General features: G+C 37.5%; 1 protein-coding gene and 1 pseudogene across 5 annotated transcripts; one reads left to right on the forward strand and one right to left on the reverse strand.

Annotated features, from left to right (window-relative positions):
• Positions 1-1,866: 1,866 nt before the first annotated feature.
• LOC18422382 (shikimate kinase 3, chloroplastic) lies at positions 1,867-8,528 on the forward strand. Of its 4 annotated transcripts, none has more exons than XM_088865900.1 (11): positions 1,867-2,328; positions 3,408-3,637; positions 4,383-4,444; positions 4,567-4,621; positions 4,719-4,791; positions 4,905-4,992; positions 6,888-6,970; positions 7,073-7,202; positions 7,493-7,571; positions 7,894-7,958; positions 8,189-8,528. In XM_088865900.1, exons 2-11 carry the CDS (start codon positions 3,415-3,417, stop codon positions 8,246-8,248), a joined length of 918 nt encoding a protein of 305 aa, XP_088722026.1. In that variant the 5' UTR covers positions 1,867-2,328; positions 3,408-3,414; the 3' UTR covers positions 8,249-8,528. The 4 variants fall into 4 exon arrangements, with proteins under 4 accessions (XP_088722026.1, XP_020521024.2, XP_088722025.1 ...); XM_020665365.2 differs by having other exon boundaries at positions 1,867-2,086; XM_088865899.1 differs by having other exon boundaries at positions 1,867-1,899; positions 3,362-3,637.
• A 2,943-nt stretch (positions 8,529-11,471) lies between these two features.
• LOC105420589 (pentatricopeptide repeat-containing protein At4g21065 pseudogene) lies at positions 11,472-15,403 on the reverse strand (annotated as a pseudogene). Its single transcript, XR_016054980.1, has 2 exons — positions 13,145-15,403; positions 11,472-12,063 (listed from the first exon to the last, which is right to left on the reverse strand). The product of XR_016054980.1 is annotated as a pentatricopeptide repeat-containing protein At4g21065 pseudogene (transcript).
• Positions 15,404-15,459: the final 56 nt, after the last annotated feature.

The following is a 15,459-nucleotide window of genomic DNA, read 5'->3' on the forward strand; positions in this document are numbered from 1 at the left end:
CAAAAGAATTATAGATCCAACATCCATTATCAACTCCATCATTATGGATATGCCTATAATAGGAATTAGATATTGCCGATGAAACCACCCAAAAATGGGTAAAATGGTGACTAGGGTTTTGTCCAAAACCCCCCAATTTCAATCAATAAAGGTTTTTATGCTTCTCCTACAACATAAAAGATATATACTTCCCCCTTCATCCAGCCGTCCAATTTAAATCAAGCGAGCCACTCACCATTTAATCAGATCTAACTCCTATAAGTAGTTTATTTTTAAACTATATGAATATCAAAATTTAGTATGTGTCATCATCTCAATGGGGTAAACTTAAATAAAATATTAAAAAAATATTTTTGAGAAAATAAAATGACCAAAATACCCCTAAAACTTTCTGGGGCATTTTAGCCATTTTATTTTATTGAGAATATTTTTTTATATTTCTTATTAGCACGAGATCAAGAGATAATTGGACACCCAAATTTTGGTGTCAAAACATTTTCTATAAAAAAATAAAAATAAAATAGTACATCTAAACCATCCATTTAAAATGGACGGTTGGATAGGGGAAAGTATCAAGTCCTCTCACAATATATCTCCCGCTACAAATTGACTCATAAAGCCTCCAATTTTCGCAATGACAAGAGCTACCCTTGAACAATGAGAAAACCCGTTGAAGATGACATTGGTTCACCAACCCAATGATGTCAAGCATTTTTTGCATTTACATCAAAAATTAAGAGATAGAGAGAGCACATAAGTTTGACCATCTTGAAAGATAGGGGAGCTAAATCCAGGCTGATCTTGATGAGTTTTATTAAACACTTGGGTAAAACTTACTGAAATTTCGGGTGGGCAAGGTTCACTTCTTACAAAGGTCAATATTCAGACCAAATTTCCTAGAAATTATCCCAGCTCTCATTTTCTAAATGGGAAATTTATGTTAATATCTTTTTTTTGGTAATTAAAAATCGATCCCCCCAGTATGTTGGATTTTATGCTTATATCTTTATTTTTCAAAATTTTAAAAATAAATTTTTTTTTTTAAATCCATATTTTCTCTGCTTTTTTAAACTTTATTTTAACTTTTAAAAGTGTTTTAAGTTCAAACCTACTTTCAATACACATTTTTATTTTTAAATTTCTCAAGTATTTAGAATTATTTTAGGCCCTTTTGGGCCTATGCCACAAAGATTGGTGAGTGTTTTTTAATGATATTTTTTTTTGGTTTAGATTTTTAAAACTATCCCAAACTGTAAATAAGTTTTTTTTTAAAATCTATATTTTCTCTACTTTTTTTAACTTTATTTTAACTTTTTAAAGTGTTTTAAATTCAAATCTACTTTCAATACACATTTTTATTTTTAAAATTTCTTAAGTTTTTAGAATTATTTTAAGGCCCTTTTGGCTCGAAGCCAAACTCAAGTAACTCGCCTTGGCTGAGGGGTGAGTCCTTTGGCTGAGGCGAGACCCGGCTCATTGGTTAAAAAAGATAGCATTTTGGGGAAAAAAATTAAGAATTTGAAAAACAATGCCGATAGCACAAATTACAATATATTAAATTATATTTTTAATTCCACAAAATTTAGAGGTATTAGTGTAAATAACCACAAAAAAATTCAGGGTACCATGACCGAAAACATGCTAAGATTTCAAGTTTCGGCGAAACCGAAACTAACCGAAATTTCGGTAGGGGTAAGGTCCTTCACCTACCGTCCATGCGGGGGTAGTTAGGCGGCCGCGGCGACTTCACCAACCCCGCAAACGATAAAATTTTTCCAAAAAAAAAAATGTTTTTTTTTTTAAAAAGTTTCCACCTTGTTTTCGCTCGTGTATATATATAGTAACATTCTTTCGAATCTTGCATTTGCTTTTGGATTAAACAGCGGCTTGAGCATCCAGGTAATTTGAATTATGTTTTGCATTTCTTGTGATTTTCGCTCTTATTTTACTTTTTTCTTCTTTTTTTTCTGGATAAATTTCTGAGTAGATGCTGCGATATTCATGGAGATTCTTTAGTTTCTGGGGTCCAGCTCAAGTTCTCCTTTTTCTTTCTATTTATTTTCTGCGTTTTAAGAGCTCTTTAATGGTACGTTTAGTTGTTTCTCTGTGACGATGGAACTGTGTTTGCAGTCTTTTTAACTGTTACTGTTTCTGGTTTCTTGGAGCTTGTTAACGTTGTAATTTGTATACTATTGAATTGCGTTGACAATCTCACATTCATTTGGTATAGTGGGAATTATTTTTTGTTTTGCTGCTTATTAATGGAACTCGAGGTTATTTATCTGGAAATGAGGTTGCTGTAACAATTTGGGGCTGGTTTTAGCTAAGGTAATTGTGATACCAGCTTTAAAATGAGATTACTTCGCTATGGTTGAAATTCTGGGGCTTCCTTGGTTGAAATCTGTTTGAAAATCTAGTTCTAATTGAAATTAGGGCTTTTTCTTCTCTATATTGATTTCACTTGGTACTGACATACTTGCTGCAAAATGTTGTATTTGCTTTATTTTAAAATGCATGGCTTAATTTAAGCCATATATGTATGCAATGTGGTCTTCCAGTTCGTAGCTTTCCCTTGTTTTCAGGTAGTTCCAGTTCATAGCTCTAGTGCTCTTAAATGTGTTTTAATATCTGTCTACTGGTCTCTATTGTGTGAAATCCATTAGAGAATGCAACTCTTCATCAATTTTAGGGTTGCTCTCATGTAAATATTGTTTTTTCCATGTCGATGCCAGAAAATAAGAAAATATGTTTTAAACTTAGTTATTTGCAAAGTCTATGTGACGTTGAAATCTGTTTGAAAGGTAAGCTATATGTGAAGGGATTGGTTGGTTAGGGAGACTATCATGTTTGTCTGATTTGATTCTCTTTAAGTTTCGTTATGTACTTCTATTTAGTGCCTTTTCTCTTCTTCACTTTTCTAAAGTGAAATCTGGAGCCTGCTAAATTGTAGGCTACTCCTATTCTAAAAATTATTTTGCAAATCTATTTGATGCATTGGCTAAGAATCTTCTTCAAAACACTTGTAATGAATGGATTGCTCCGCTAACCCTTCAAGAAACTATGTATCTGCTTGATATTGTGTATTCTATGCCATTTGATGGATTTGTAAAGGCTATGTGGTCAAATCCCCTTATAAGTTATAAGTGTATCTTTCATTTCAATTTAGGGGTTATTCGATGTATGTGGCAAGTTTTCTGGCATTATCAGTCCAGTGTTTTTCAAAAATTTAGGAGTCTGTGCTCAACTAAGGGCACTAGATGAAGTTTAAAAGTTAATTAGGTTTTATATGTTAATTTATGTCCTGAAATTTGAACAAATGTTTCCTAATCATTTGGGTTATGCCATTTTTTGGCTTTTAAAGGTGTAGATGTTAAAAGGAGTTGAAGTGTGTTTTAATCGTACTATAGGGCTTAAATGGAGGCTTCTAATGTTTTGAGACTACAAGCATGTGGCCCATGGATGGACTTTGAGAAGAGCAGAGGGAAACATGTTGATTGTCTACAGTTTCCTGAGAGATGGAGAGAGCGGCGAGGATTTCAGAGGTCTACTACTTCAGGGCCTTTTCAGTTGAAAAGTGTCTCAAGAAAATCTAGGCTTGTGGCAAGGGATCTATCTTGCTCATACAAGAACTTTACTGGTATGTATATTCTTCATCGTCACAAAAACATAGAAGGGGTTGAATGTTTCAGTTTCTACAGTGATGGTGCTGTTAGCAATGTCTGACTGCTCGGGCAACTCCACTTTGACTCGCCCGAGTTACTTGGGCTTGATAGGGTGTCAAGCCCAAAACCCCCTAAAATTCAGATGTACATAATTAATTGTATTTCTTTTATAATTGATTTAATATCGATTGGATCAATTATAATTGACTTATATTTATGTTTCTTTATATTTTATAGTTTTACGTTTTTTAATAATCTTTTCTAATTTTTCTCATTTATTGAGAAGTTGATTTTTAACCATTTTTTTTTTTTTTTTTGGAAACTTTTTACGCATACCTTATTATATGTTTTTCTGTTGTTTATATCATTTTTTTTTCACTTAATCTTTTTGAAAATTTTAGAAATTTTCTTCATTTTTTTGAGGTTTTTTAGGGTGAGTTGCCTCGGACTTGCTCAGGTGACTCGGCCAGGTTAGGGGCTGAGTTCCATGGTCGAGCTGAGTTTGAAAACAATAGTTGTAAGTATTGGATGGAAACATTGGTTTTTAATAGTGGATGTTTTATATTATGTATAGTGATAGATAATTTGAACCTTTGGAATTTCGTATGTCATATCCCTGATATTCCATAGTTGGCATTTTTGTCATGCATTGTCATACAAAATCATGAGATTTATCACGTAGTATTGAATATTGACTTCTTCAGTTGAACTTTGTGATAGTTTCATCGGAATTGGAACTGAAAAACTTAGGTACTGCTGAGAAAGAGGCATTAATAATAAAGGTGTGGTACTTTATTACTTTTTTTCGTTGTTATGTTACATCTTAGTATTTTCAGCAACACAGGGTGCCAATGTTAAGCCTCAATCCCGTTATACTCACTTGGTGATTTTAAATATATTGCAGAAGAAGGCACTAGAGGTTTCTCCACATTTGAAAGGAAGTTGTATTTTCCTTGTCGGTTAGTTTCCCTGCAACCATTTGCTAAGTTGCTCATTTCGTTATGGAAGGGGCAATGAACTGTTATTTTAAGTTCCTATTACTATTATTGTGTGCAGGCCTGATGGGCTCTGGGAAGACCACGGTTGGCAAGATTCTGTCAGAAGCACTGGGTTATTACTTTTTTGACAGGTTTGCTATCAAATTACAAATGATTGTTGTATTATGATGTTTCTTCTTGTATCATAGTTTATTTTTCCTTAATTAGGCTATGAGGTAGCTAAATGCCTCTTGAGTGTGTGCAGTGACAAATTGGTGGAGCAGGCTGTTGGTGGAACTTCTGTGGCTCAGATTTTCAAGGAGCATAGTGAAGATTTTTTCAGAGATAATGAGGTGACTTTGTATTCCATTTTTTATGAATTGGTATTTCTTCTATTTTCATGAAGCTTTTATAGTGTCACATGATATTTCTTTTCTGTTTCAGTCTACTTGTTCTTTATGTGCTTTGACTTATTGTTTACCTATGTGATGAATTATATAGACAGGTACCGGTTTCCTTGTCTTTCATTTTAGGATTCTTTCTGTTTGAACATTTATATGATCGATTCCCAAACTCTCATTATTTTTTGTACGTTAGTGTTGTGCATGTGTTCAATAAAAAAAGAAAAGAAAAATGTGTTTTAGTGTTGGTCAAGCATGCTGCTTTGGATTGGATTCAAACACGTTATTGTTACTGGTTATAGGGGTCAATACTGGGGTTATATTTATTATCGGTCATCATCGAAGTGCGTTCTCACATCTTGGCATATTTCACTTGACAAGGCTCTCTTGCTATGCCACCAGTTGGCTATGGGTGGATGGCAAATTATTTATCACATGTTCCACCTTTATGGGCTCTTCCATTTTTCTCAAAGTGAATAAGTTTTTGATGTTGATGATATGATTTTAGCCTGCAATGATCTTCAAAGATTGCACATGCCAGAGCATTTTTTAGATACAAAAAAAACTCACCCTGGAAGTGGATTTTAGGAGTTGATGTTTCCCATGCCCCATCTGATGTTTTCTCCTTTATTCAGTATGCGAATTTGATATTTTATCTATGTTGTAGGAGTCAACGTTTGGAAACTTTAATCCACTGTTGGCATTACCTTAGGTTTCAGTAATGTCCCACTAGAAGTCTAGAACTCCTTAATTCAGTCCCACCGGCTATTACCTTGTAGCCAGTCATGGTAGTTGGAAGTTACAGTAATTTGCAAGTGTGAAACTTGTGAGGGTGTGATACCTTTGGAAAACCTCTCCACATGACAAACTTTTTCTATTTTTGCTCTGCTCCATTTATGGTTATTCTCCTTAGAAATTGTGCATGGACTCTATCTTTCCATATAAAAAGGAATGTTTATTGGAGTGTGTGGTGGAAGGCATGTTGCTAGGTGTAAATATCCCGGTTTCCTTTCTCCTTTCCTTAGATTTTCTGCTGTTGTAACAAAAGAGAGCATCTGATGACACTTCCTGCTTGCTCTATTAATAGATGCAAGGTTAGTTGGTGACCCTAGGGAAAAACGTTAATGCTTCTAAGCCCATTAGCTATATGAAGAAATGACTAAATAATATAATTCCTTCTCAAAATAGTTTTTATTTCTCGATGTTAAGATCAATTTATATTACATAGCTCATTTATAAGAGTGAGTGAGCAACTACATGAGATAATTGCATTTTGACTTTGAAGTTGAACTTTTATATGCTCTTGCCTCACCTATAATCTATGACTGAAAATATTATCTAAAGATTCTAAACAGCATTTAAAATTGTGCCATATGATTGGCAATTACAGCTTTTATTTTGGGTTGGTAACCTGGTGGAACCTGTGAAGTTAAGTTGTAGTTTGACCTCCATATCCACTGAGCCAAGAGCCAGAATGTTCTTCCTATGGTGACTTTCTACCCAAGCAGTTTTCCATTTCAAAACACTAGCAGTCATTCTTTTCTTTGTTTGGAATATGGAACTATTCCCAGGATTCATCGAAGATTGTTGCCCAAAAACTTTCCTGGCAGTCAAGACTGAATGTAGATACTCCCTTGCTGGAGCCAATCTTAAGCTCAGTTCTGTCGTCTTTATCATATGAGGGTATTCCATATAACTTCTTAAATGGCCAGAATGGACGATCTAATCCTCATTCGTGCTCTTGAACTCGTTCAAGAATTAAATATATCTTGAATTACTTCACTATATGTCAAGATTATTTTTTTACTGAGATCATTGATTTAAAGATTCGGTCATTTACTTTTCAGAGTGAGGCTTTAAGGGAGTTGTCTCTGATGCACCAGTTGGTTGTTGCAACCGGAGGTGGAGCAGTCATTCGGCCCGTTAACTGGTGAGGCAATGATTGTATGTTAATAACTGAACCCATTTTGTCATTGTAAGCTTGATAATTTCACTAATATATGTTATCATTTTCTTTTCGCTGAATTTACAGGAAATACATGAAACAGGGGATAACTGTGTGGTTGGATGTGCCCCTTGAAGCTCTGGCTAAACGAATTGCAGCAGTAGGAACAGATTCTCGTCCGCTTTTGCATGAAGAAGATGGCGATGCATATACAAAGGTAGCAAAAAATTTTAAGCTCACTATCGTTTATCCAAAAAAAAGAAAAAAAAAAACCAGAAAAACAGAAATGATTGCTCAATTGAACATGCTGAATGCACCCGATATGTATTTTGCTGGATGGTTTCTATGGTTGAGTGGTTCAGTTTTCTCATAGCATACTCTCTCTCTCTCTCTCTCTCTCTCTCTCTCTCTCTCTCTCTCTCTCTCTCTCTCTCTCTCTCTATGATTCTAAGGGTATAATAAAAGGAGATGGTATTTGATTGTGCATGGCTTATCTTGCTTTCTCAGGCCTATTTACGGCTCACAGCATTGTTCAAGGAAAGAGGTGAAGCATATGCCAATGCAGATGCAAGGGTTTCTTTGCTTCGTAAGTCCTGAAATGCACAGCGTCAATATTTGAAACCTTCTAAATTTCAGTTCCAACTGTTGATTGTCTCTGAAAACCATACACAAATGAGGGCATGGCCTTTGATGATATGCATTTCATTCTGTTTAACATGACAAACACGTGTGCACACATGTGTGTGTGTGTGTGTGTGAGAGAGAGAGAGAGAGAGAGAGAGAGATGCATGGCCAAATTACTAGCTTACAGGAATGATAACTTATGTCTATGAAGACTCTTTGTAAAAAGTACTCTTTCTTTCTCCTTGGTACGAAAGGACTCATCATGCATTGGTTTATTGCTGCAGAAATTGCTGCTGAAAAGGGACACAATGATGTATCCACTCTCACTCCAACAGCTATCGCAACTGAGGCATGTTAACAATCTTCCAAGTTATAATTTCAAGATTATTATCTTCCAAAATATACTTTTCCTTCCAATATTTTCCTTCTGTTGCATCATTTGCTCTCGTCTTTAGGCTTGCCCTTTTTCTTTTCTTTTGATTTCTTGTTTCTTTGTTTTCACACTTTTTCCATATTAAGTCAAGTTCTGGTTTATATTAGGTTATTGAGGAAATCCACACTTTCTGTTTGGTTGAGCAGGCACTTGAAAGAATTAAGAGTGTTCTAAGCTTGAAGAAATCCAATGGAAGGCTATCTTAATTTCCAGGAACCACCAGGGTCTCTCTCTCTCTCCTCCCCTGTTTTAATCTCATTATGTATATGTGCTGTCATTATGTTCATATGGATGAGTATTGAGTGCAAATTGGCATGCATCCATTGTTTTGTTTTTTCATTTCTTTGGTCAGTGAGGCTTCTGTACATAATTGAAATTACAACTGTTAAAAAATTCAAATGTTTAAATGATCAAAAGATTTTCTTGAGGATTGAGCTGCTTGTTTGTTGAAAAATAATACAAATTCAGTGTAAAGTTTTGATGCTAGCCAGAGTCTTCTATCTAGTTGAATCAGACTTTTAGTTTTGCTCTGGAATCTTTTGCCAAAGTAGAAGTGGAAACCAGTGAAATACCATTTATTTTATGAGTTATGGCCAAGGGGCATCTGATTATTGAGCTCTGTGTTAACCATTTGGTTTGTACTTTAAGCCTGCTTTCCCAATTGCTCAACAGAGAGAGAGAGAGAGAGAGAGAACACAGTGGCATGAGCCTTCATACATTTCAGCAGTGGAAGAGAGAGAGAGAGAGAGAGAGAGAGAGAGAGAGCATGAAGTGGCATGAACCTTCATCCATTCAGCAAGAACAATGTCTTGGTTTTCCTTTAATAATCATCTAGCAGGGTCGTGATATGGAGCTCTTTGCCTCAACCATTAGGTCTGCAATTCCAACTCAGCTCTTGTCACTACAAAGAGAGAGAGAGAGATGTACACATTGTCATTTTGGGGTTTTAAATTTGTAATTCTTGGATTTGAACACTTTGTGATTCTCTGATTCTTATGCTGATGATTATCAAGACGACCTGCAGAAACAGATAACCATAAAACAAGACACATTATCACCTCATGTATAATCTAAGTGTTTGGAAAATTGCTATTTGGCAATCATCCTGAGAAATAATTTTGTTTCATAAATCAAATATTTGACGAATAGGTACAAGTCTATTTTTACATATATTCACACAATCAGAGAAATTGCAGCTCTAATCAACAAAGAATGATGACATCTCACTTGAGATATATGTATTCCTATAAAAAAAATATCCACTTGATCACTCGAGATCTCTACAGAACAGCTGATCTGATGGTTCTCGCTACAATCCGAAATGCTAGCCTTCCAGCTATTTCTACCGGTAGATTGAAAAACTGACCCTGCATTTCAGGTGGAAGCTTATAGCAGAAAAGCAAAAGGAGAGAGAAAAAAGGGATGCCACTTTATTAGACAAAATGTGAAACAATAGCTGAAAAAATTCATAACGTAGCATATGAACAAACACTTTGAATGGATTACGAGCAGATGAAATTTAAGGCAGGGGATCCTGTATTGAAGATAAGTCATTAAACATGTATCATGCCTCTCTTTATGAAGTTATTGATCTTATTGGGTGACATCAACAATGGTCTCTCTAATAGCCTCAATGCAAAAAATTGTTACAAACATTCTAGTTGTTACAAGCAACTTACAAATATCCCTTCACGAAATTTTCAAAAAACCTATTCTAAATGCAATTTTTATAATTGTAATGGTATTTTGTCATTAAAAATTTTGGAGTCGAAAATTCTAGGTTTATTATTAGTATAGAGTATTATAGAGTATCACATACACACGCAAAGAGCTACCATGTTAACTATGTCAAGTGTGTGGCTCTATCTTCCCAAAACCAACATGACAACCTCATGAGCACTTATAGTTTCCCAGATAAAATATATATAATCTAATCATGCCACTTACAGTTTGGAGCTTTTTTATTTCATTTGACTGAAAGATTTGAAAAATTACTAGGACATTACCTTCTCACTCAGCGTGAAGGAAAGAAGTTCTTGAAAACAATCCTAGAATCAGCTTCCTTCAGTTCTCTCCTGGCCAAAGATTCCTCTGGTCTCTACTGTAGGACTGATGCAAAGAATGCAAAGACACTTAGAACGGATCAGCATTTGTCAGCAGGAATGCCATGATAGCCAGAAACCACATTTCTGAGGAAACTGATCAAGAAATATGCTTCTTTCTCAGAAAAGCGGGAAAAATAAAATGCAGATTGATTAAAAAAAAAAGAAGTTTCAGAATATATTAATTAACTTCTAGATAAAAGGGCTTTTCTTAATATATATTTCCATTCTATGAACAACCATAATAATGGCCAATTTTCAAGAAGTAATCATGACATCTCTCTCATCTTAAAATGGTAATCATGCAATTTAAATCAACAAGTATTAATCAGAGCAGATATCTGACCTCAGTTAGTAATGATTCAAGACGATCAATTCTGAACGTCCCGTCCTGATATTCATAAAATGTAGAAATGAGAGGCCGAAGTTCAAAATGCTTCTGGTTATCTTGCAACATGGTATTCAGTTGCCTCAAGTGGGAGAAGAAATGCCTTGTAGAGAAGAGCTTGAAGGGCTGATCTAAGCTGAGGTGGGCTATCAGCGAGGACCTTTCCAGTAATCCATAGGTACGAACTGCTGAGCACTTTGTAGTTTGGATTTGCTGGAAATTGCAATGCCCTCTAAAAAAGCAATGCCGAGATAACAGACTAAATGTGAAATTAACGCCACAGTTGTTAGAAGTTCAAAGGAAACTCTACAGTAGTTAAAGGATGCTAAAATTTGATGAAAACCTCAAGAACCCTCTCAGCAACCATGGATCAACTACTGATAAATTGAAATCGTGCGAGAAATATTTCTCTCTACCTTTTCTCCTTCATACAATGCTCATCTAAGTGGTTATTTTTTTGTCTAAATAAGGTTTTTTTAGGAGTATGAAGTATTACAAAAAGGTATCTGCTTCCCCACAAAATGATTTGCACAATACAGTTTTAACAAACAAAGCAAAAACTTGGACACAATATGCACCTGAAATATGATTATACATATATTACGAACCCAAACTAACCAAATAAGGGAGTAGTTCTTTGAGTATAACACTTTTACCTACGAATAACAACTAAAAGATATGACAGTATATATATATTCTGTGGCCCTGTAAAGGGTATTACTGTCCTTCACCAATCCTTGTGGAAGGTAACCTTTGTATTATCTTTTTACCTCACTACAAGTAAACATTCTCAAAAAAAAGAAGAAGACAGGATTTGGATCTTAAACTTGTACCTGAAACAAATGTTTTTTTTTTTTTATAAAGTTACCTTAAATTGAGTAAAATATGAGTATAAGAGACCAGGCAAATCCACAAGGGCGGATGCTCTAGAGAAGAAAGTAAAAACAAAAGAGGAATCCAAAAGCCTTATTTTTGAAGGTTACAGTATAGAAACAACAACCAAGAAAAAGAAACTGATCCAAAAAAAGACCGACGACGAAGCTTCTAAAATCCATCCATTGATGCTGCTTCTTTAGCTAAGGCGTCTGCTTCCTGGTTTCCTTCCCTCCAGGTATGCATCCAAGAGAAGTCCATATCCTTGCACAAATAATGCATCTGATCAAAGAGATGCGCAAGGGACCACGACATGGTATTCTGCGAATCTCCTGCAATCGAGATGGAGTTCAGGCAGAGTGATTGGAGGAGCTTGAGTCCTTCCAGAAGAGCTATCGCCTCGGCCTCCATAGAGTTGGCATGGCCAATATGAATGGAAGTGGAAGCCACAGTAGTGCCTAGATGTTCTCTAAAGATGGCTCCCACTCCGGATGGTCCTGGATTTCTGAGGGAACATCTGTCAAAGTTAAGCTTAAGCCGACCTTGTGGGAGGGGATCCAAAGGGAAGCCCGGGCAGGGCGTTTGCGATTATGCTTAGTACTATGCTCCAATCTTGGAAGAAAGCCGAAGTGGAAACTCCTTTGAAGCTGTGATTTACCTGAAACAAATGTTTAAGACTGTCATTAACAAAACCAATACACAGAAATATCAAAACATATATAGTGTAGGCGCAAAAATTCTTTGGTGCATTTACATGTACTTGATATGCTACATTATCAATATGGACCTTCCTCCAAAACTAATAAACATGGAAAACCAGAGAAAGTAGCATTGCATATGTGATAGACACCTCACATCACCAAAGGATGGTTTTTTATTTTTATTTTGAGAACGTTGACATTGTATTAAGATCAAGAGAGAATACAAAAAAAGGCAGACCCCAGAGTGGCTGCTCTATGCAGAGTATCACCTGCCCGTGATTACAAATTTGGGGCACTCAAAAAATGTTATACAGCATGAAATGAACAGAAAACTACAAAAAATGCTGAAATGAACAGAAAGCTACAAAAAATGTGGGCGAAGCCTCCGGGATATGAGAGGGATGGTACCTTCATTAGAATAAAAAAATTTCTAGTTTGGGTATGCAAGCAAATTAAGTACGCCTCTTTCCAGGCCTGTCTCTTTATATGTGCAACATATAATAAAACTAGTTAACAAGAAAGGTGCAAGTTAGGGGTGATGAGATGTAGACTAATATCTCTATAGGTCATTTTTGTTGGCCACTGTGGTGTAGTGTCGACTAGCTCTTAATGCGATTGAAAGCAAAACTGGTCATTCTTTTGTTGAGAATAACTAGATTTACTAGCATATATGCAGCATTTTTCAAAAAAGCAAGGTAAAAAATGGACAAAGACAAATATGTTGTGGAACAATGCCCAACCTAGCGTATTTGATAAACAGAATTAAATGTGTTTAGTGGTCTACCCAAACAGTCCTTATGGTTACTATCAACTCAATCAATATCCCATCTTAAGTTTGTATAAAGTAATGCAATGTTTTACAGCTAAATTTTAAGTTATCCATCAACTTCTCAAAATTACATTTTAGAAACAAATAAGAGGAAAATCTGGCATTTCAGAAAGTATATTTTTATGAATAATCAACATTTTTGTTAAAATTGAAACAAAGAATAGAGGCAATCGATGTTGCCATGGTGTACATTGATGACAAATGACAACCTAGTTTATGGAATTCACAAGCAGGATTTTCAAGGAAATGTTGCTTCCACATTCATTCTAAGCAGGTCCTTCCTCTTGCGAGTAATGCTCTTTCATCACTGTGGTGCTTGTTGATTCTAAGTGACTTTTTCAACCAGGTCGTGAATTGAGACTGCAGCATTAATTGTAGCTGTGCACTTAACTGTAACTGTAAATAACACTTAAATTGTCCATATGGGGCCAGGTTAAGGCCTTCTTGAGGTCACCCCAAATGGTTGATTGTGTCAATGAGTTTTGGTTCACCGGAGTTGTCCACCTTCCTGATGTGTAAGTATAACCCATGCCAACCCAAAAATCTCACCAATAATCTCGACACGAACACGACCCATTTCTAAAGTGGTGAAACCTCACTCGATCCCTTATAATAATCTCTCTCTCGTAAACCTGTGATATAATCTTCGTGACCGAATGGCAGTCACGACAAACACGAAGGTTTTTTACAACTCTTATTGGACACCCCTCACCCACATTAAGTAGCCCAAAGGCAATGGCCAGCCTCTCACTATGAAGCCCCAAGGCATACTCTTTCTCTTCCTCATCTATGTCATGTAACACACCCCCAGTATCTGCAACATGCCCTTCAGCACTCAACTTAGCACCTATCTTTCCAAGCATTTCATATATGTCCTTCCACTGAGGGTGGGATTCATCCCCCATCACAAACTCATGCAAAATGCTGCCAACCTCTATTGAGCTAAATCCATGGAATTTCTTAGCCCTCTTGTGCCTCATCAAACCCCTAATCTCCGAAACATCAGACCACCTTCGAAGACTAGCGTACACATTGGAAACGAGCACGTAATTCTCCCCTCTTTGAGGCTCAAGCTCAAGCAAGTGCTTAGTGATGATCTCACTCAGCCCAATATCGCCATGAATCCCACATGCATTGAGTAGTGTCCGCCACATAATAGCATTGGGTTTCACAGGCATCGACATTACAAACTCGTGGGCTCGGTGCAATTGGCCAGCCCTACAAAGCATGTCCACTATGCACCCATAGTGCTCTGGCTCTGGCTTGATGCTATACTCAAAACGCATGCTCTCAAACTGCCTATGGCCCTCAGACACCAACCCCGCATGGCTGCACGCACACAACACGCTGGTGAATGTCACACTATTGGGCCTCACCTTAGCCATCTTCATTCTTGAAAACAATTCCATTGCCTCCTCTCCAAACCCATGTATGGCTAACCCACCGATCATGCTAGACCAAGCCATCACATCCTTATAAGGCATGGCCTCGAAAACCAACCTGGCCTTCTCCACGTCCCCACACTTGCAGTACATATCGACAAGCGAAGTCGCCAAAACCACGTCCAAATCAACGCCATACTTATCTATATACGCATGCACCCACCTACCCAAGTTCAGAGCACCAAGAGCCCCACAGGCCCCTAAAACACTAGCCAAAGTGAATCCATCAACCTCCTGGCCGGATTTTTGCATCTCTCTAAACACACCCAAGGCCTCGCTCGGCTTCCCGTTCTGCACATAACCAGCCACCATAGCACCCCAAACACCGGACCCTCGTTGAGGCATTTCGTCAAACACTTGGCGTGCGCAGTAAACATTGCAACACACAGAATACACCCTCATAAGCGACAGGCCCACTGAGCCATGTGCAAGCCCGAGTTTCACTGCGTCAGCATGGACCTCATGGGCCTCGTCCGCCACGCGCACATGGGCGCAGGCCTGGAGGGCAAACCCCAGTGTGTAGCCATTCGGCACGGTGCCGTGGGCGCGCATGGTGCGGTAGGCTAGAAGTGCGTCGCGCGCAGCATGAGCCCGCGTGTAGCCGCGGATGAGCGTGTTCCATGTGAAGAGGTTTGGGCTCGGCGCGTGGGCGAAGACACGGCGGGCATAGTGCATTTGGTCAGGGAGAGTTAGCGCGCAGAGCTCGACGAGGCGGCCGGACACGAAGGGGTCGAGGTGGAGGGCGGCTCGGATGAGGCGGGCGTGCAGGGGCTTGAGGTGAGAGAGAGAGGTGCATTTTGGGATGAGAGAGAGAAGATGGTGGGCCGCTATGAAGGTTGTTTGGGTTAGCATTTCATGGGGTCTGAGTGGGGTGCCATGAAGGAAAAAGGAAGGGAATTCGGGCGCGGGGAGGGGGGGGGGGGGAATTTCGGTGTATTTCGGCTAAATTTCGGCTTGGGGTGCTTGGGTCTCTATAATAACTTAAGATTTCATGAGCAATGTAACTTAAGATTTCATGCCTAATTTGAGCCTGATTACTTCACTTATATATGTTCTCTTTTTTATTTGGGAATGACACTATT

Source organism: Amborella trichopoda, chromosome 4, assembly GCF_054954075.1.
Source record: "Amborella trichopoda isolate Santa Cruz 75 chromosome 4, AtrichopodaSantaCruz75HAP2 v2.0, whole genome shotgun sequence".
Classification (NCBI taxonomy): Eukaryota; Viridiplantae; Streptophyta; class Magnoliopsida; order Amborellales; family Amborellaceae; genus Amborella; species Amborella trichopoda.

Excerpts from the sequence above, each read along its gene's own strand:
- LOC18422382 (XM_088865900.1), top strand. The coding sequence starts at position 3,415 with ATGGAGGCTTCTAATGTTTTGAGACTACAAGCATGTGGCCCATGGATG. Across the intron at positions 4,993-6,887 it reads ATTTTTTCAGAGATAATGAG|AGTGAGGCTTTAAGGGAGTT; the intron begins GTGACTTTGTAT and ends TTTACTTTTCAG. Across the intron at positions 7,959-8,188 it reads CAACAGCTATCGCAACTGAG|GCACTTGAAAGAATTAAGAG; the intron begins GCATGTTAACAA and ends TTGGTTGAGCAG.